Source organism: Dunckerocampus dactyliophorus, chromosome 18 (genome assembly GCF_027744805.1).
Source record: "Dunckerocampus dactyliophorus isolate RoL2022-P2 chromosome 18, RoL_Ddac_1.1, whole genome shotgun sequence".
Classification (NCBI taxonomy): domain Eukaryota; kingdom Metazoa; phylum Chordata; class Actinopteri; order Syngnathiformes; family Syngnathidae; genus Dunckerocampus; species Dunckerocampus dactyliophorus.
In genome coordinates this window covers 18,464,028-18,479,655 of record NC_072836.1, presented here as the reverse complement: position 1 = coordinate 18,479,655, position 15,628 = coordinate 18,464,028, and the positions used below count along the sequence as shown (strand labels likewise).

Here is a 15,628-nt window from a genome sequence, read left to right as displayed (position 1 = left end):
TTAATTTAAGTGATTGAGACCATGCAGGGAGAATATTTGTCAGCAAGAGATGTGACAACACATGCAACCAAAGTGATTTAGGTGGTTTTGTTGGATGTTCATCTGATTAGAGACATATTAAGATCATAAGAAAAGTAATGTGGGAGCATAAACAATCACAGAAACAGGCAGTGATGGGCTCAGATGCACTCATGTGTGTTTACCGTATATGCACACGCACACCAATGTACATACAGATATAGGGTGATGGTGACGAGATCAGAGCAGAGGTAATAGAGATAAAGTTAGGTATAATTGGGACACTTACATGGATACATTGGAAGTGCACAGGAAAGTGACTTCTTCAGAGTGCAGAGTTTTATTCCGGACATAGAAGAAGTACAATAGCACTTTAAGAGCAAACAATTCTCCATCTATCACAAGTAGGCTACATTCATGCATGTGGTTAGATTCACACTAAGTGGCAACAAGTCAGCAGTGATGTTGACTATTTCTTTTCATAGCTCCACATTGCAACTAAGAATGCAGCTAGTCAGCCTTACTGCAATGAACAGACAATGACTGTGACCTTCCCAGGTGCAACATTCCATGCTGACCAAAAGCCCCTTCACCACCACCAAAACTAATAACAAAATGGTTCTAGAATAAACATGCAAGGAGAGAATGCCAACACTCTGATCCAGCCTCACGTAGGCTATATGCGGTAGTTCCGTAGGACACAACTAATCATGCACAGTTAGGCTACATCAACTTACTCATGCCAGTGGATAGTAGTGAGCCTCATTCACACACACAACAAATATCCGATATTTACGTAAAACCATTGTAAACAGCGCACCTATATTCCAGAGTTTGTGAAAAATGATGCTTATCTTGTCATCCTAAGGGCTGAAAACATTCTTCAGCAAACTCTGGAATAAGATGCCCAGTTAATGGAAATGTTTACAACAGCAACAAACACCTGTAAAAGAGGAGAACTTCCAGACAGCACTGCCTCAAATAGAAGTGTCCAGCCTTTTGTCCAAAGAAGAATGTGTAAACACAAACCCAAGATTTGCCCTGTGCCAGCCTTTTGTTTCTTCAAGCCCATGCACCATAAACAAACACTGGACAGACCTCTCCTCCGTGAGTCACGACAGCCCAACACAACTACTACACTTAAGAGCATGCAACAAACTACTCTCAGATTTATAATCAATGTCATGCATTAATTGGGTAGAAACGCCAGCTTAAAAGCAATGCAAGGGACAAGACAGGCCGCTGCCACTTAAAATGACTCCATCAGGATCCATTCAGCTTGCTGATTGACTGAAGGTGGAGCTGGCGGAGGATGTTGTACCAGTGGATGCAGGCAGCTATCTTTTATTCACAAAAACACAACAGAAAAACAGAGTACAGGACTAATGGAAAAAAACACACCCAGCCAGCATCATCCACCATGCAGTAACTGCACAAACTCACTCATACACACACACACACACGCACGCACGCACGCACGCACTCACACAGATATCAACACAGTAAGCCCATGCAGAGCTCTTGTCCTAAAGTGACCTGGGTCAAGAGATCCAAAACAGAAAACTCAGAGGGAAGGCTGCTTTATATCAGCACATGCTTCAGTTACAAATAAAGAACAATCCAACACAATCACATCATAACATAAAATCTCAAGCTATAGCTCATGGGGAAGAATTAAGACTTTCATCAAGTGAACATGCGCTGGTGTTGCTGTGATTCCCGGCATGCTGCTGTTGCACCAGGAGCCACTAGCTTGTCAAAACCACTTAGCTGCAACATCAGGAGAAGGGAACACAGAATTCATAGTACACTTGGGAGGAAATTAAGAGCATCCGACAGCAATCTACCATGCATTACACTTTCACTGCATTCCCCTCGTGCCCTCCGGTGCCAACCACAAAGACATCATTCCAATTTCTGGTGAAAAGTTATATCAGTGTGGCTACACAAAAAAGCAGCAGAGGGAACAGCTTCAAGAGGGAAAAAATGCTGCAGAGGAAAAGTACCCCAGCATGCCTTACATAATGTGTTCTTGCACCCCCAATCATTCTCACCACAAATAAAAAAAAAAAAAACAATGAAAAAAGAGGGAAAATATTTTCAAACATAAAAAAATCTATATATAATAAAGAGAACCAGGCAGTGGGATACTAATGGGCTGCATCAGAGCATGACATAAAAGGGAGGGTGCTAGCTATCTAGCAATCAGTGGTCTTACAGAGTTAAAATGGCAGAAAAGAGAGGACAGAAGAGTGCAGTGGACACAGACAGAAAATTACCTCAATCTTCCGACCTTCCACCAAAGTGCCATGGAGCTTTTCTCTGGCTTTCTCTGCATCTGCGCTGTTCTCAAATGTCACAAAGCCAAAACCCTGTGGTACACAGCACAAGTCAGGGAAGTAGCCCGCACACATAAGAGCATGTGTAGAAGTAAATCATCACAGCATTCTGACACTGGTTAATGTTAAATGACTTACAAGCTTGAGCACACGGTATTACATGACTACATGTTTAGAGGAAAAACATGGTTGGGTCAGTCCTCACCTTTGATCCCCTCTCATTGAAAATAATTTCTACATCCAGAATCTTCCCAAATTGCTGTAAAAATAGCAGACAAAGTAAAGTAAGCAAGTAAATACAAATTCAGATGCCTCTGACGTTATGTATCATATAACTTCTTTACACTAGGGGGCAGTATTGTACAAAATACACATGACTGGCATGCTCAATCAATAACACAGATAGCCAGTGCCCTATAAAACCCCAATAAAGCACACGTTCCCAGATCCTTACCCCAAACATCTGCCTCAAATCAGGGTCACGGAAGCGGAAGGGAATGTTTGAAACATGGAGGCGTTTGGGGGTCCCTTTGGCCTCAGGGGAGTCGCCTCCAGATCCCCCTGCTGATGCTCCCCCGGTACCGCACTGTATTCCTGCCTCCCCCTGGGATGTTTCCTCAGTCTTGCCCTGTGGTGGTAGACGGAACAAGTAGAGGGATTGAAGAATGTGAGAAGTAGAGGCAAGGAAAAAAACAGGCTTCAGTGTACTGTACCAGGTTACATTAGATGCTATCCATCTAAATGAAAGCCGGCTAATACGTTTACTGTATGCCTTGTGTCTGTGGAGCTCTGCAACTGTACTTCAACAAGGGATCAGCGTTATATTCCAGTACTGCTTTTCACAATGAATCCACTTTATTCATGCATTCACATTTAAATTGTTTAATTGCACAGTGAAGTAAATCTAACCTGCTAATTATTGTCCACAAATATCATGATGGAGATGACAAACGTAGTTCCGCTTAGTTGCAAAAATGCCTTCTCAAAAAAGTCAAACCCCACAAAACACTCGGCGTTATATTTGTCTCCCGCCGCATCCCCGTGCATTGTCGTCTGTGCGTTCATGTGTATGTGATGAAGACGCTCGCAGCTGTGTGATTTAACATAGTCAAACAACATATTCTTGTTGATGCAGACAGACTGATCATCAATCAAGTTATCAGACTCATCCATTATTTTGACACATTGGCATAGGAAAATGATAGGTGGTGTATGGAGGCTTATGTCGTTTGGTTTGGAATTCTTCGCAACTGGCAGCAAAACCTTTGACACCACACAGTGCTTACGTTGTTGCTGATGGTGGAACTGGTGGTGTCTCCATAAGCGCCAGCGCCTACCTCAGCTGTGCCTTGACCCCCGGCACCAAACATGGCCCCAGGGCCAAACTCTGTCCCAGCGATCCCATTCTGGGGAGGGGGTGGAGGAGGGAACGCTGTGAAGGGTGGGGCCACCAAGCCATCCTGTGCTCCTGTTGAATCCTGAGACCCCTGCAGGACAACAGATTGAACGAAAGAAAAAAGGCTGATGGTTAACACACGTGTTCATTTTTGTTGGGGTGTGGTAGCTCCCTGGCAAATGTATTCTACTAATAGACTACCCTCACAAGCTCTCTCTGCTGTGTATTGCCCCTCCTTCTATAAAAGGAGTGTTTTCAGTCAGCCAAGCATGAAATATTTACGACAGACATGCATTATTAAGAGTTAGAAAATTCAATACACAGTAAGAGATACAAATATGGTAATGGGACGGGCAGACACATGAGATAAATATGGTAGGTGACAAGTTAATTGTGCCAAATTTAAAGCTGCTGGTGTGGAAAGTATTAATACTTGTCTTTGTGTTTCTTTACAGTTGCTTATACTGCATAATAAATGGATCAGCTTGGCCTGCGTTGCATTTGGTTGCCTCCCGCTTTAATTCTGGCACTGCTACAACAGTCCTACCGGCAGTACCACCTACACATTTTAATAGCGGAGCTGCTGTTCGGGCAACTATATCTCAAATGTGTGACAACAATATTGCTTGCTCATATCATTTTGAAATACATAAACTCTTTATGGCATGGATGGGAATGGGGGTGGGTGTGGGGGGGCTAGGCAGGACGCTATAAAATGACTAGATAGATTGAAAGTGCATATGGGGTTAGGACTGCTCCACACACATGCATGCATACACACATACATACACGCACACAGAGAGTATCAAACAGCATTGGCCTCTGGACTCCTCTCCGCTGTGGGCCTGGGTGACGCCAAGAAACACCCGACAGGCTTTTTAATCAGAGTAACTAAGATGCTTTGCCGTAACGCAAATGAGCTCTGTCCCCCTCTTCTTCTGTAATCCTCACTGTTTTTGCCGCAGTGACAGCCAGCCGAGGATTAGACCCGTCTGCACCACAGGCAGTTACAGTTTTCTGCGTCCAAAAGATAGATATGGGGGGGATATGGGGGGGGGGGGGGGTAAATTGTGAAATCTCTAAGAGTATCACTGAAATAAGGCAGATTGGATGTTATTAATTGTGTCACCTTTTAACAAAAGCCATAACAGTCCTCAGAAAGGTAAGAAGACATTCAGATTATGTGGTACTTAGTCCTTTGTCTCTCATGACCAGCTGACATCAAACCCTAAATGTACGGTACTTGTTAGGGCACGCGAGCCTATAAACATGCACTAGCCTGTGTTCATCTACGAAAGGGCGGGTCCTATACTGTACTTAAGACTGAGACAAACATCCAACACACAGCAAAGCTGGAGGAGAGGATAGTAAGGGTGATATATTTTAGTCATAAAAAGTCAGGGATTCTGCTTCCTTGAGCAATTTCATATGATGTAAAGCTCTTCTGCAGAAAACATGTTTCTAAAATAACAAGGTGCTACATTATTCATATGGAATTGTCACGACTTAGCCAAACACATAAATAAGTACGATTAAATATGTAGAATTATGGACGCACCGAGAAAAATACCATCTTGGTAGTGCGTCACCGTCTGCACAGCCCAAAATGGAAACATCATATAGTTGGGGGGTAAGTGTAAAGGGGTGGAAAAAAATAATAATGAAAAAAGAAAAAGGGGGTGGGATCAAAAGGAAACGGAAAGGGATTATGGGAAATATTGACATGCTCTAATGGAGCCATGTCTGGCCTCAACATATGTGGTATATTTTAAAAGAAAGTAGTAAGTCATCAAAATCGATGGCTATCAGCAATAAGATTACAAAACACACTCTGGAGTTGCAGCTATTCATGATTAGCTTTTCCTTCCCACCTCACGCACACCCAGTTGTTTTACCTGCGACACCATATGTTTTTCCACACACAGAACAGATTGGGGGGGGGGTTGATGCTGCCTTTTCACAGGAAACCTTTCAAGCGTGAGTGTAATGACTGTCTGCTGACTTGTCTGCTGAGCCACAGTAGAAGCACACAGCAGCCACAAAGACACCGGCTATGGTGGTAATGCCACTCAAACTACCTCAAACAAACCATGTCCATGTGCCTACTGACTGTGGGCTAAGTTGCCTGGTGGAGGACGGAAACACTTTTTAACCCCTTGGTTTCCCGCTACGCTAATTTCTTTTCCAATCAATGGTTGCAAAAGCACACCCCGCTCCCATTCTTTCCCCCCATTCCTATTTGTGGTATACATGTGGTGAAAGACATCTTTCTTTTTCCTCCTTTTTTAAAGCACTGCCAAGTAAGTACCCCTCAAACTTTTGCACTGTAACGTCCATCAAAAAAGACCCATCTCCTTATATGGTCGTTAAAGCTTTCTCCTGACTGTGGGCAAATTAAAAGACAGTCCTTCACACTCAAACATGGCAATTGCCTGCCCTGCAACACAATATAATATGTAAAGAAGGAGTCAACAAAAATGAAAAACATGTGCAGAATCTCATCTTGCATGATTAAAAAAAAACAAACACTGACACTAACATTTAAACACATAATGAAACTAGGGTACACCACAAATACAGCGCTACCTCTTTTTTTGGACGCCCCAGTTTTCGCCAAAGATTATTGCCGAACATTTGTCTCGGTTTTCGAACAGCCAACCATTGCGTCCAACAAACTAGTCAGCTTTCCCGTGTATAAGCCCACAAAATCGAGGGCCCGAACAAAGTATCCCAAACATTGCTGACTCAATCTTGCCGTGTTATTACTACACTGCGTGAGTCCAACGTGTCTTTACTACAAAAAGCGCCTGTTAGCCTGCTCTCAACTCCCACGCGGAAGTCACTGTCCCTCAATTCCTGCTTTAATTTTTTCAAATTCTGTTTTTTACCTTTTGCACTGATTTGACCAGCATAGAGTGTATACTTTTGTGACCGTTCTTTAATTAAATGCAAAAATCCTTAAATTTTTTGATGCAATACATCATTGGCCACAAACTGTAATGCCCGCGCTTGTGGTTAAGGAAAACATAGTCACCAAAGCAAATCCAAATGCGTTATTAATGTAAGATATTTTTTATGACACCCTTATTTTCTTTACACAAGTAGACAGTATGTGGCGAACAGCGCTCTTATTTGGAAGGCCGGAAGTGTGTCTGTTGACTGTTAAGACGAGCTGGGAGCAAGAATAAACGTGCCTCTTGTTCTTATTTCACTCAGAACTTGCACGCCGTCAATGGGCATCGCTCATTTGCAAGTGGTGAAACACAACACACTCATACAGCCGGAGATGCACGCACACAGCCATGCTAGCGTGCTCTGCAAAACTAAACTAACGCTCCGTAAGAAAGGAATTTTAGGTTGTTGTTTGTTCCAGAGGGGGCAGGCTCGTGTTTGTGATGAGATTGCGCCACGATTGAGCGGTCCGCCGCGTAAAGTACCTCACAAACATTCCTTCGCCTTACGATGACAGCATTTCATTCACATTATGTCAATTTCCGCACAAAACATGGGAAATCATAGGGTCCTACCCTTTATAACGTCATCACCGCTGGACTCTGAAGTTCTTAACACGGTTACACCACAAGTCTCTGCTTTCGTTATTGAGTACAGCTGCTAGATAATTCACCATGCGGGCAAAGAAAGTTGCAAGTGCCAGCAGTTCGATAAGGTGAGAAACACTAGAATTCTTGAATTCAAGAAAGAAGTTGTCGCAAAACACAAATATTCATATTTTTGTGAATTTGGAAAGGATTCATTGCATTTACATTGTTACTACTAACGGAAAAAATTTACTTTGTAAGATTAGTTTTTCGACTGCCTCTTTGAAACAAATAACAAAAACTGAGATACCACGAATGAGACTTCAGCATTTCCATCTAGGAGTGTTCTTTAATAACGAACTTTTCATTTTCCATTCATGAAATTCATTGCTTAGCAACACAAATCTGGGCAATTCTCAGTCAACAAATTGTTGAACAGCTCCATACTCCACAAGCCTACTAAACCAAGCATATCAGTGCAACCTGCACGGCAATGGAAGGGTATTGAAGACTGGGACACTGACACATATCTGGGTAGACGTTTTGGAACCCTTTGTAACTGTGTTAACAAGCTGCTTGGTGGAAATGAGGCTTCAGGCTACATGGATGGTTGATGCTGAGGTGGAAAAGTCAACTCACATCCTAACTAAGATCTATACTGCAGTTTGGTTAAGAGCTTTGACTGTGTGTTTCAGTGATGGTGGTAGTCTTTTCGGTACAGACCCCTGAGGGTAGCACACCTGGGCGTGGCTCCCGTTCAAATTCCATTCCTGTTCTATGAGACTAGCAAGTCTTGTGTAATCATTAGGGGTATAGAGAGGCCGTCTTTCCATACAGCAGGACACTTTCCATCAGTAAGTGATGGGGAGTACAACACACACATCCCAGTTTATCATCAATTTCAAGCAAGCTGCTCACTATTTGACCTGCTGGGTGTGTTCAGCCTGCTACCTGCAGACTGTTTGTTCAGTAGTTAAGCACCACATACTCATACAGATGAGTCACCTTGTAGATAAAGTACCGTATGTCCATCACATTCAATGTTGCATAGCTTATTTATGATCTAAACTAGCACACTAACACTCACAATGTAATGCTAAGGATTCAACAGCAACTCATGCCAAAAGTAAAAGGTAATACGTAGGTGTCACCCAAAATAGGCAGAGGTACAATCACTTCGAGGCAGCACAGGATGAGGTGTGTTTTAGTGATATGTGACGATCACTCCCTGGTGGAACATTTCAAGGGCAAAAAAAGTGTTCAGCCTTCAGCAGCAATAGCCTGTAGGGACGGAAAATAGAGAAGCGAGCAAGGGAACAACAGAGAGGCACAATGAGACAAGGAGAAATCAGGAGAAAGGAAGAAAAATAGACAAAGTTCATAAAGGAAAACTTGTTTTCACTGACATCCAATGATTGTAATAATTAATAGCAGGAATTTGACTGAGAACAGGCAGCAGATTTAAAGGAATGCTGCTGTAAAATCTCTATGTGGATGTGTTGTATGAGTGTGTGTGTGTGTGTGTGTGTGTGTGTGTGTGTGTGTGTGTGTGTGTGTGTGTGTGTGTGTATGTATGTGGCTATTGGGGTTGTGTGTCACAACGTCTGCTGTGGCACCTGTCACCATCTATCCAGGAACAGATCAAGAGAATTAAATTGCATGACATCTCTCATGAAAATATTTATATACGATGTAATATTTAACATGACCCAGTACATAGTCATACATGGTGCACGCATGCCAACACGGGTCATTAAAGTGACTTCTGCTACCTCATTTAACTCTACACATGGCCCTGAAGGAGCCCCAGACCAGAGAACAGGACATGCTAGAACAGAGCCATAAGACAGCTCTCATCCCCAGGCTGTCTATCAGCCATGGAGCAAAGACACACCCACCATATGTTTAGAGCAGTCGAGCATGCAACATCAACTGTATAAACAATGTATGCAAACAGTGATGCGACTTAACACGGAGCAATGCTGTTCTGCAATCTTTGTGCAGTGTAAAATGTAAAATATGGCTTTATACTGCAAAGACAAAGCATATACTACAACCTGTTGATGAGCTGTACGGTATGATCGGCAGTACCTTAGGTAGAAGCATCTGAAAGGCCTTCAGAGACATTGACTGAAGCTAAAGACAATGTATATTCATTTTTCCCCACTTCTAACATTACGTTAGCTGTTTAAGAACTTACCAGCAGTGTGTTTGGGTAGTAGAGTCCCATCATGGTCTGACCTGGTAGAACAACTCTTGACCAGTTGTCCACTTTCACGTCCCCCTCCTGGTGCATCTCTGCCTCCCCCCCTGCTCCTCTCCTTGGCCTGTGCTCCAGGACCATGAGCTGACAACGGCTTCAGTCCACGTCCGTCTCGCACATTCAAATTCTCCCTCGTCCACTCGTCCTTCCCCTAGCTGGTGTCGCTTCTTCAACGCGCAAGCCTCGTCTGCCTGTCACTCTGCCTTTTTTTTCCTCTTTCGTCTCTGCTGCTCTAATTCCCCTGCAGGCCTTAGCGTCTCTCCACTCCTGACAGCCAGTCTCTCCTCCTATCTCTCTCTCCTCTTTGCCGTGTCTGTCTATCATTCAGTCTCTCACGTTACACTGCTCCCCCTGCTTCCTCTTGTTCACGCCTCTTTTAAACTTCACCTCCCTCTGAGCCTCGGTTCCTGCAATCTATCCAAGCATCCATGTAGCCAGCGAAACCTTCATTGGGCTGGAATCAGCAAGGATTCACTGCAGTCTTCTCAAACCCCTGGCGAGGAGAAAGCGGGAGGCAAGAAAGGGCTGTCTTCTATTCACTCTGGCAGCGTGAGAGTACAGAAGGCGACCCCCACTGCATTGCAGCTTTTTTAGATGATTTATTTATTGCATGACAGCTCGTCAGCTCCAAAAAGCAGCCATAGCTACTAGGCCAGTCTAAAGACGGCGAGCTGCGTGGGTGAGCTACAAGCTCTCCATGCTCTGCTGCAGCTGCCTTCAAAATACACACGAGAGCCTCGCAAAAACGAGGGAATACCAGCCGTGGTTCCGCTCTAAAACCTGGACAGGAATCTTTATCACACTGCAATGCACCAATTTATTGTGGCTGAGGCCCCACACGTCCGAACGGCTGTTTTGTTGCAGAGATGAGAGTGCAGTTCTGTGCACCGCGGTTTCATAAGGGAGGGATGGAGCTCTGCGGAAAGAAGCCCTGATGCCAAGCTTTCAGACATCTGCTGAGTCTGGCTGGAATTGGGTCCAGAGAGATGGAGGGAGGGCAGGATAAGTGATTGGAGGTGGTGGGGAAAGTATTGGGAGGGAGTTGGTCCGCAGGGGCAGGGACAATAGGGCAGTGGGTGCGATGGACAGATAACGGGATAAAGAGATAAATGGATAAAGGGCTGGGTGAAAAAAAGAGTGAGGGATGACAGGATTAGGGCTGTAAGTGAGGAGGATGAGAGGATGAATGGGGGATGATCTGAGGATTAAGCACACAGACTGAACTCTGTGATAAACACACGCAAACACATGCACATTATGTACACACAGATGTGCTGTAATCATATGCTGCTGAACCTTGGTTGGCAGGCAGAATCAAGAAAGACCCATCAGTTGACTTGCACAAAGGCTTTCTTCCACAAACACATCATCCTCAGACAATCAATAGGCTGTGCTTCCATTTAAAAATAAGCCTAAACAAATATTGAAGATGGCCATGATGGCAAAATCTTATTTTAGCATTTCTATACAATATGAAAATACCTATGACTACTCTAATGTTGGCATAGACATAGAGGCCTTTCCAACAAATGCTATAAAGACAGGAAAATGAGCGATGAACTCGCTAATCCAGCAAGGCAAGGTTGGTAACCAGCAGTTTGTATGCAAGAGTCTTACGAAAAGAGAGCTAGAATGCAGATTAAGTTGCACAAATAACTTGCAAATCCTTTCACAACAACCCAGCAGTGAATATTTGAATCACAACAATTTAATACCACAATAACTTTTTCTTATTATATATAAAAAGAAGTAAAAGATACAGTATAGTGGAACCTCGGTTCGGATGAAAATTATTGCTAAAAATATGTAAGAGTTTTCATATACTGTCTCTGTTATCGTGCGGCCAAACAGTGCACCAACAATCTAGTTGAGTGCCCAAAAGGAGCATCCACGCATTGGCGACTCAGTCTCTTTGAAGAATGCATGGTGGTTCTTTTAGAGTTGGGACACTCCCGGCAAGGAAATCCTTTAATCATCTTTAGAATGTGTGTGGGGGTGGTTTATATGTTCATAGACCGTACACATAACATTAAGTCTATGCAGCGTAATCCTCATTAGGGTCACGGGGGTACGCTGGAGTCTACCCCAGCTGGCTTTGGGTGGAAGGCAGGGTCATTTATTCATTTTTATCAACATTTATATGTATTTTGCTTTGTTTTCTGCAAGTATTCGCTATACAGTATAGGTGTGATGAAATGTTGATATATCAAACTATTGCGATATTTAATCTGACGACTGATTATCGATATGATTCTTCTTTCACTGTTCCTCGTCAGTGAGTTTAAGTCACCGTTTTACAGAATACGTTGTATAGTATAGGTATACAGTAGCAATCTAATTTAACTTGTATATTGTTATATATTTGTGTGAAACTAAGACCGGGACAACATCAAATTAATAGCACAAAATGAATACAGTACCAACATCCACCAGTATGAGCCTGGAGTTTGTTTTTCAGAGAAAAGATTATAACGTTGCTGTTTGATGTGGGTGGTAACAGGCAGTGTGCTGGCATGAATTAACTTGAGGTTGTGCACCGAACAAATATGCACATTAGCACTCAATAACGTCATCAAACCTGACCTTGATGCATTCCTGCACAGTATCAGCATTTGGGACCAAATACGAGGTAAAAAACTGGAAAAATACAGTATAGTAGTCTATCGGTGCAGCTTGGGAATAAGTTAGCATACACACACAACTATGGTGCGTTCAAGGGCTGTAAAACAAAGCGGGAGGGGTCGCCGCTCGCCGGAACACAATGAAGGAAAACAACAAATGTGCAAAAACTCTGAGGTTTCTAACTGTATATTATTTTTGGAATCAAATAATGGCCCAAATTTCCAAAAAAATGATATGCATTTCCATACAATTTGATGCAGTTATTTACAAATGTAGTTGTTTTTTTTGTCATTGCGCCTGAAAGTTTCCCAGTGGCCTGAAGGTTGGGGTTGGAGTAGGGATAGGAACTGATGTTTAGAAACAAATGAGGCAAAAATAAAGTGCAACAGCTGCAACCAGCAGAGATGCTGATTATTTAGTCTAAACTTGTGCAGTGTGAAGAAGTACATGACGTCAGCCATTGGAAGTAGCACACCTCTCCACAATGGCTCACCCCTACTTTGAAGATCTACAGACAAACAGGTAATGCATCAACTCAAAGTGGAAGGCCGGGTATGGTGAAAATAAAACAGTCAAAGCAAATAAATGATCAAGTGGTTACATACAAATATTTTTTGTTGTTTTTGTTCTGCTATGTAATACAAATGTGAGACGGCACAAAGCCAGTGCACACAGCTGCATAGATTAAAATGAGAATGTTGCGTGAGATGACCGAGCAAAAAAGTGTGCCGGCCTAGATGTATGTGCACTCCAACTGAGCAACTGATGATGGTATTTCCCCCCCACCCACCCCCACCCCACCCCCCACTAGCAAGGAGCACATCTTAAATAACTAGCATTTCTGTTTTACCTCCTCACCTTTTCTAAGAGTTGACTTTCTACCCTAATCTGTCTTTTGCTGAATACTGAAAACTGAATACTTGGCGAAATGAAGACTTAACTTGACAGTTAAATTCTTCCAGTTGTGTCGTCTTTAAGCTCCTGCCACAGAATCCAAGAGAGCTGTATTCCCAAGAAAGGAGATGCTAAGAGTAGAGGAGGATGGGAGGAGGAGGAGAAATAAAGCATACGAGGGAGGAGGAAATTTCTCATGTTGGGCCGTGAGGAGGAAGGCTGTGGGGGAGAAGCGACTCACAGACCAACACTTCCCTCCTGTGGCACCGCCAGAAAGGTGCACATCCCAAACAAGAGCGTATACAGAACTGACGGCGAGCACACACGAGCCCTTTTTCATTAGCGCACCAAAATAGAAGTCGCAAATGCGGATTTATTCTCACTCGAGCGCTAAACGTGAACTGCTGCGCAGAAGTAGATAAGGAAATTGTCAGCCAGTCTTCCACGACGCTGCGCACATAAGGCCCTCATTACTGAGAGCAATATCCATGGGGGAAGTGCTTAAAATGACTTGGAGGGAAAAGGATAGGAACAATATGAAACAATATTGCATGCACAGGGTGTAGCGCTTACGCTAAGGGAGATGATAGCAGAATTGCGCTCTGCTTTCTGAGGGTCAGGCCTTTGAAAGAAGAGCTCAATCGCAAGCAGGTTCTTTCATCCTTTCCTCCAACAGGCATCATTTATGAGCTACCAACGGCTGGCACAGACGAGGAATGAAAGCACTCCTGACCGAGTTCATAACAAATTCTGCAATAAAACTACACAGTAAATGGGTGACCGGGCTAAAATCACCCAACATCAGCTATTTAAGAACATGTTACTATCGACAAGCAATATCTTTCATTCTGTGAACACACTTTGAAATTTTGCAGAATTCTGCACGGCTCATTTGAAAACTCCCATAAAGCTTTGCAAGAAGTCACTATTCTCTTACCTGACTATGAGGTGGGTATCCATGGAAACCAGGATTTAAGGGCTCATTGTTCTGCAAGAGAAGAGGGGAGAGAGTGCAGGTGGTGTTTAAGTGGATGTATTAGGTTAGGACGGTCCACAACTTGTAGAGGAGATTTTATTTCATTTTTCATATGAAGCTTTTTCGTTTTGAAGCCAACTTTCGACTCTAAATAAATGCTTAAATGCCTGTCTGGACTTTTGAAGCAAACATAAATCCAGCAACCAATCTAAATCTACACACAAAAGGGGAGAGGCACCCACTCAACCCTGCACCAGAAACCAGTGTTGTGGTTAATTGTTCTGTAATTCATTTTAATTAGATTATTTCTGTCCCTTGCCCCCACCTTTCTCTCCACTACATTCATCCTTGCATTACATTGCCCCGACGAGAGAAACTATTGTTTTCTGCAGAGTGAGGTGAGGAGGGGAAGGCAAAGGGAAACAAAAGGGGATGGGGGTGGGGGGCTGGGGATAGTGGCAGAGCACGAGTGGAACAATGGGTCAAAGTTAACTAAACGCTGATATTTTGACAGCAGTGAGAGAGATGACACGAGTGCAGTCCTGCCTGCTGGCGTGCCTTGCAGAGAAAACATGACCTCCTACTGAGACTCGAGAGGGGAACGAGAGCGAGGAAAAGTCAGGGAGGGAATATAGGGAGGAAAGTGCTCGTACGCGTGCGAGAAGGAATTTGTATATCTAAATATATAAGGATGGTACATGGGGTTCAAAGCTGTGCAGACAAAATGTTTCGGAAAGAGTAATGCCACAGCACTAAGGAGGCCAAACGTGCCTTCGGAGGCGAGTCAATAGACTTAACCCCATGGCCCTGACCTCCAGCTGCCTCACTTCCGGGCTGCTTTCACTCCAACAATCAAGGGCAAGTGTCCGAGACAGAAGGTGACACGATGGCAGCACATTTGACTAAAAGGACTAACAGCAGCTACAAATGCTGATTGAGGCAGGAAAGTTAATGCAAGGCAACTCTGGCTTTTAAGCGTGCACGGAAAGACCAAAAACAGATGCTATGACGCACAGATGAATTACACATTGAGCAAGGGGTTAGCCAAGTTATTTACAAAGAGGCTATGAGCTAAAACAACATTCGCTACTCCCTCAAACATATTTGTAGTAGGAATTGTAGGGTGCATAGTAAAACTGCCCGGCATGTTTTCCAATACATTTTGCACTGTGTGTGTGTGTGTGTGTGTGTGTGTGTGTGTGTGTGTGTGCCAGGCCAGACTAGCAAAAAGCCCTCCTCCCTGTGACGTAATGTCCCATTTCCTGCACTATACATATTTCAAGTGAGGGACAGTCCGCCTAAAAGCGGACGAAAAGTTGAGGCATTCAGTATAGGACAGACTATATATCGCAGAGTAGATATATCGTGCAGCTCCGCCCATCTGTGTCAGAGGCAACTGGAACCCGGCGGATCTCTTCAACTAGGTGCCCAACGGAAACCCCTGCCTCCTGGCACAGATGTTGAGGTGTGGTGCAGCCGTTTTTTAACACGTTACCTCTGCATACAGCCAATTAGTAGAGATGATAGACAAATAAAGAGAGAATTTGGGGAGAAAAAAGTCTTTACGCACAAAAACTGAGC

At 43.6% G+C, this 15,628-nt stretch overlaps 1 protein-coding gene across 10 annotated transcripts in view; it reads right to left on the bottom strand.

Annotated features, from left to right (window-relative positions):
• Positions 1-15,628, bottom strand: part of LOC129170717 (RNA binding protein fox-1 homolog 2-like) — a 44,641-nt gene that overhangs the window by 18,051 nt on the left and 10,962 nt on the right. For 8 of the 10 annotated variants that reach the window (XR_008566665.1, XM_054758587.1, XM_054758595.1 and 5 more), the window contains exons 2-6: positions 14,009-14,059; positions 3,644-3,844; positions 2,812-2,985; positions 2,563-2,616; positions 2,298-2,390 (exon numbers count right to left, since the gene is read on the bottom strand). Coding sequence is in view for 9 of the 10 variants with exons in the window: in XM_054758587.1 (XP_054614562.1) it covers positions 2,298-2,390; positions 2,563-2,616; positions 2,812-2,985; positions 3,644-3,844; positions 14,009-14,059 (573 nt within the window). In the remaining variant the exon portion in view is untranslated. Of the gene's footprint in view, positions 1-2,297; positions 2,391-2,562; positions 2,617-2,811; positions 2,986-3,643; positions 3,845-9,492; positions 12,963-14,008; positions 14,060-15,628 lie in introns of those variants that run through there. The other 2 variants (XM_054758588.1, XM_054758589.1) reach the window with 2 other exon arrangements.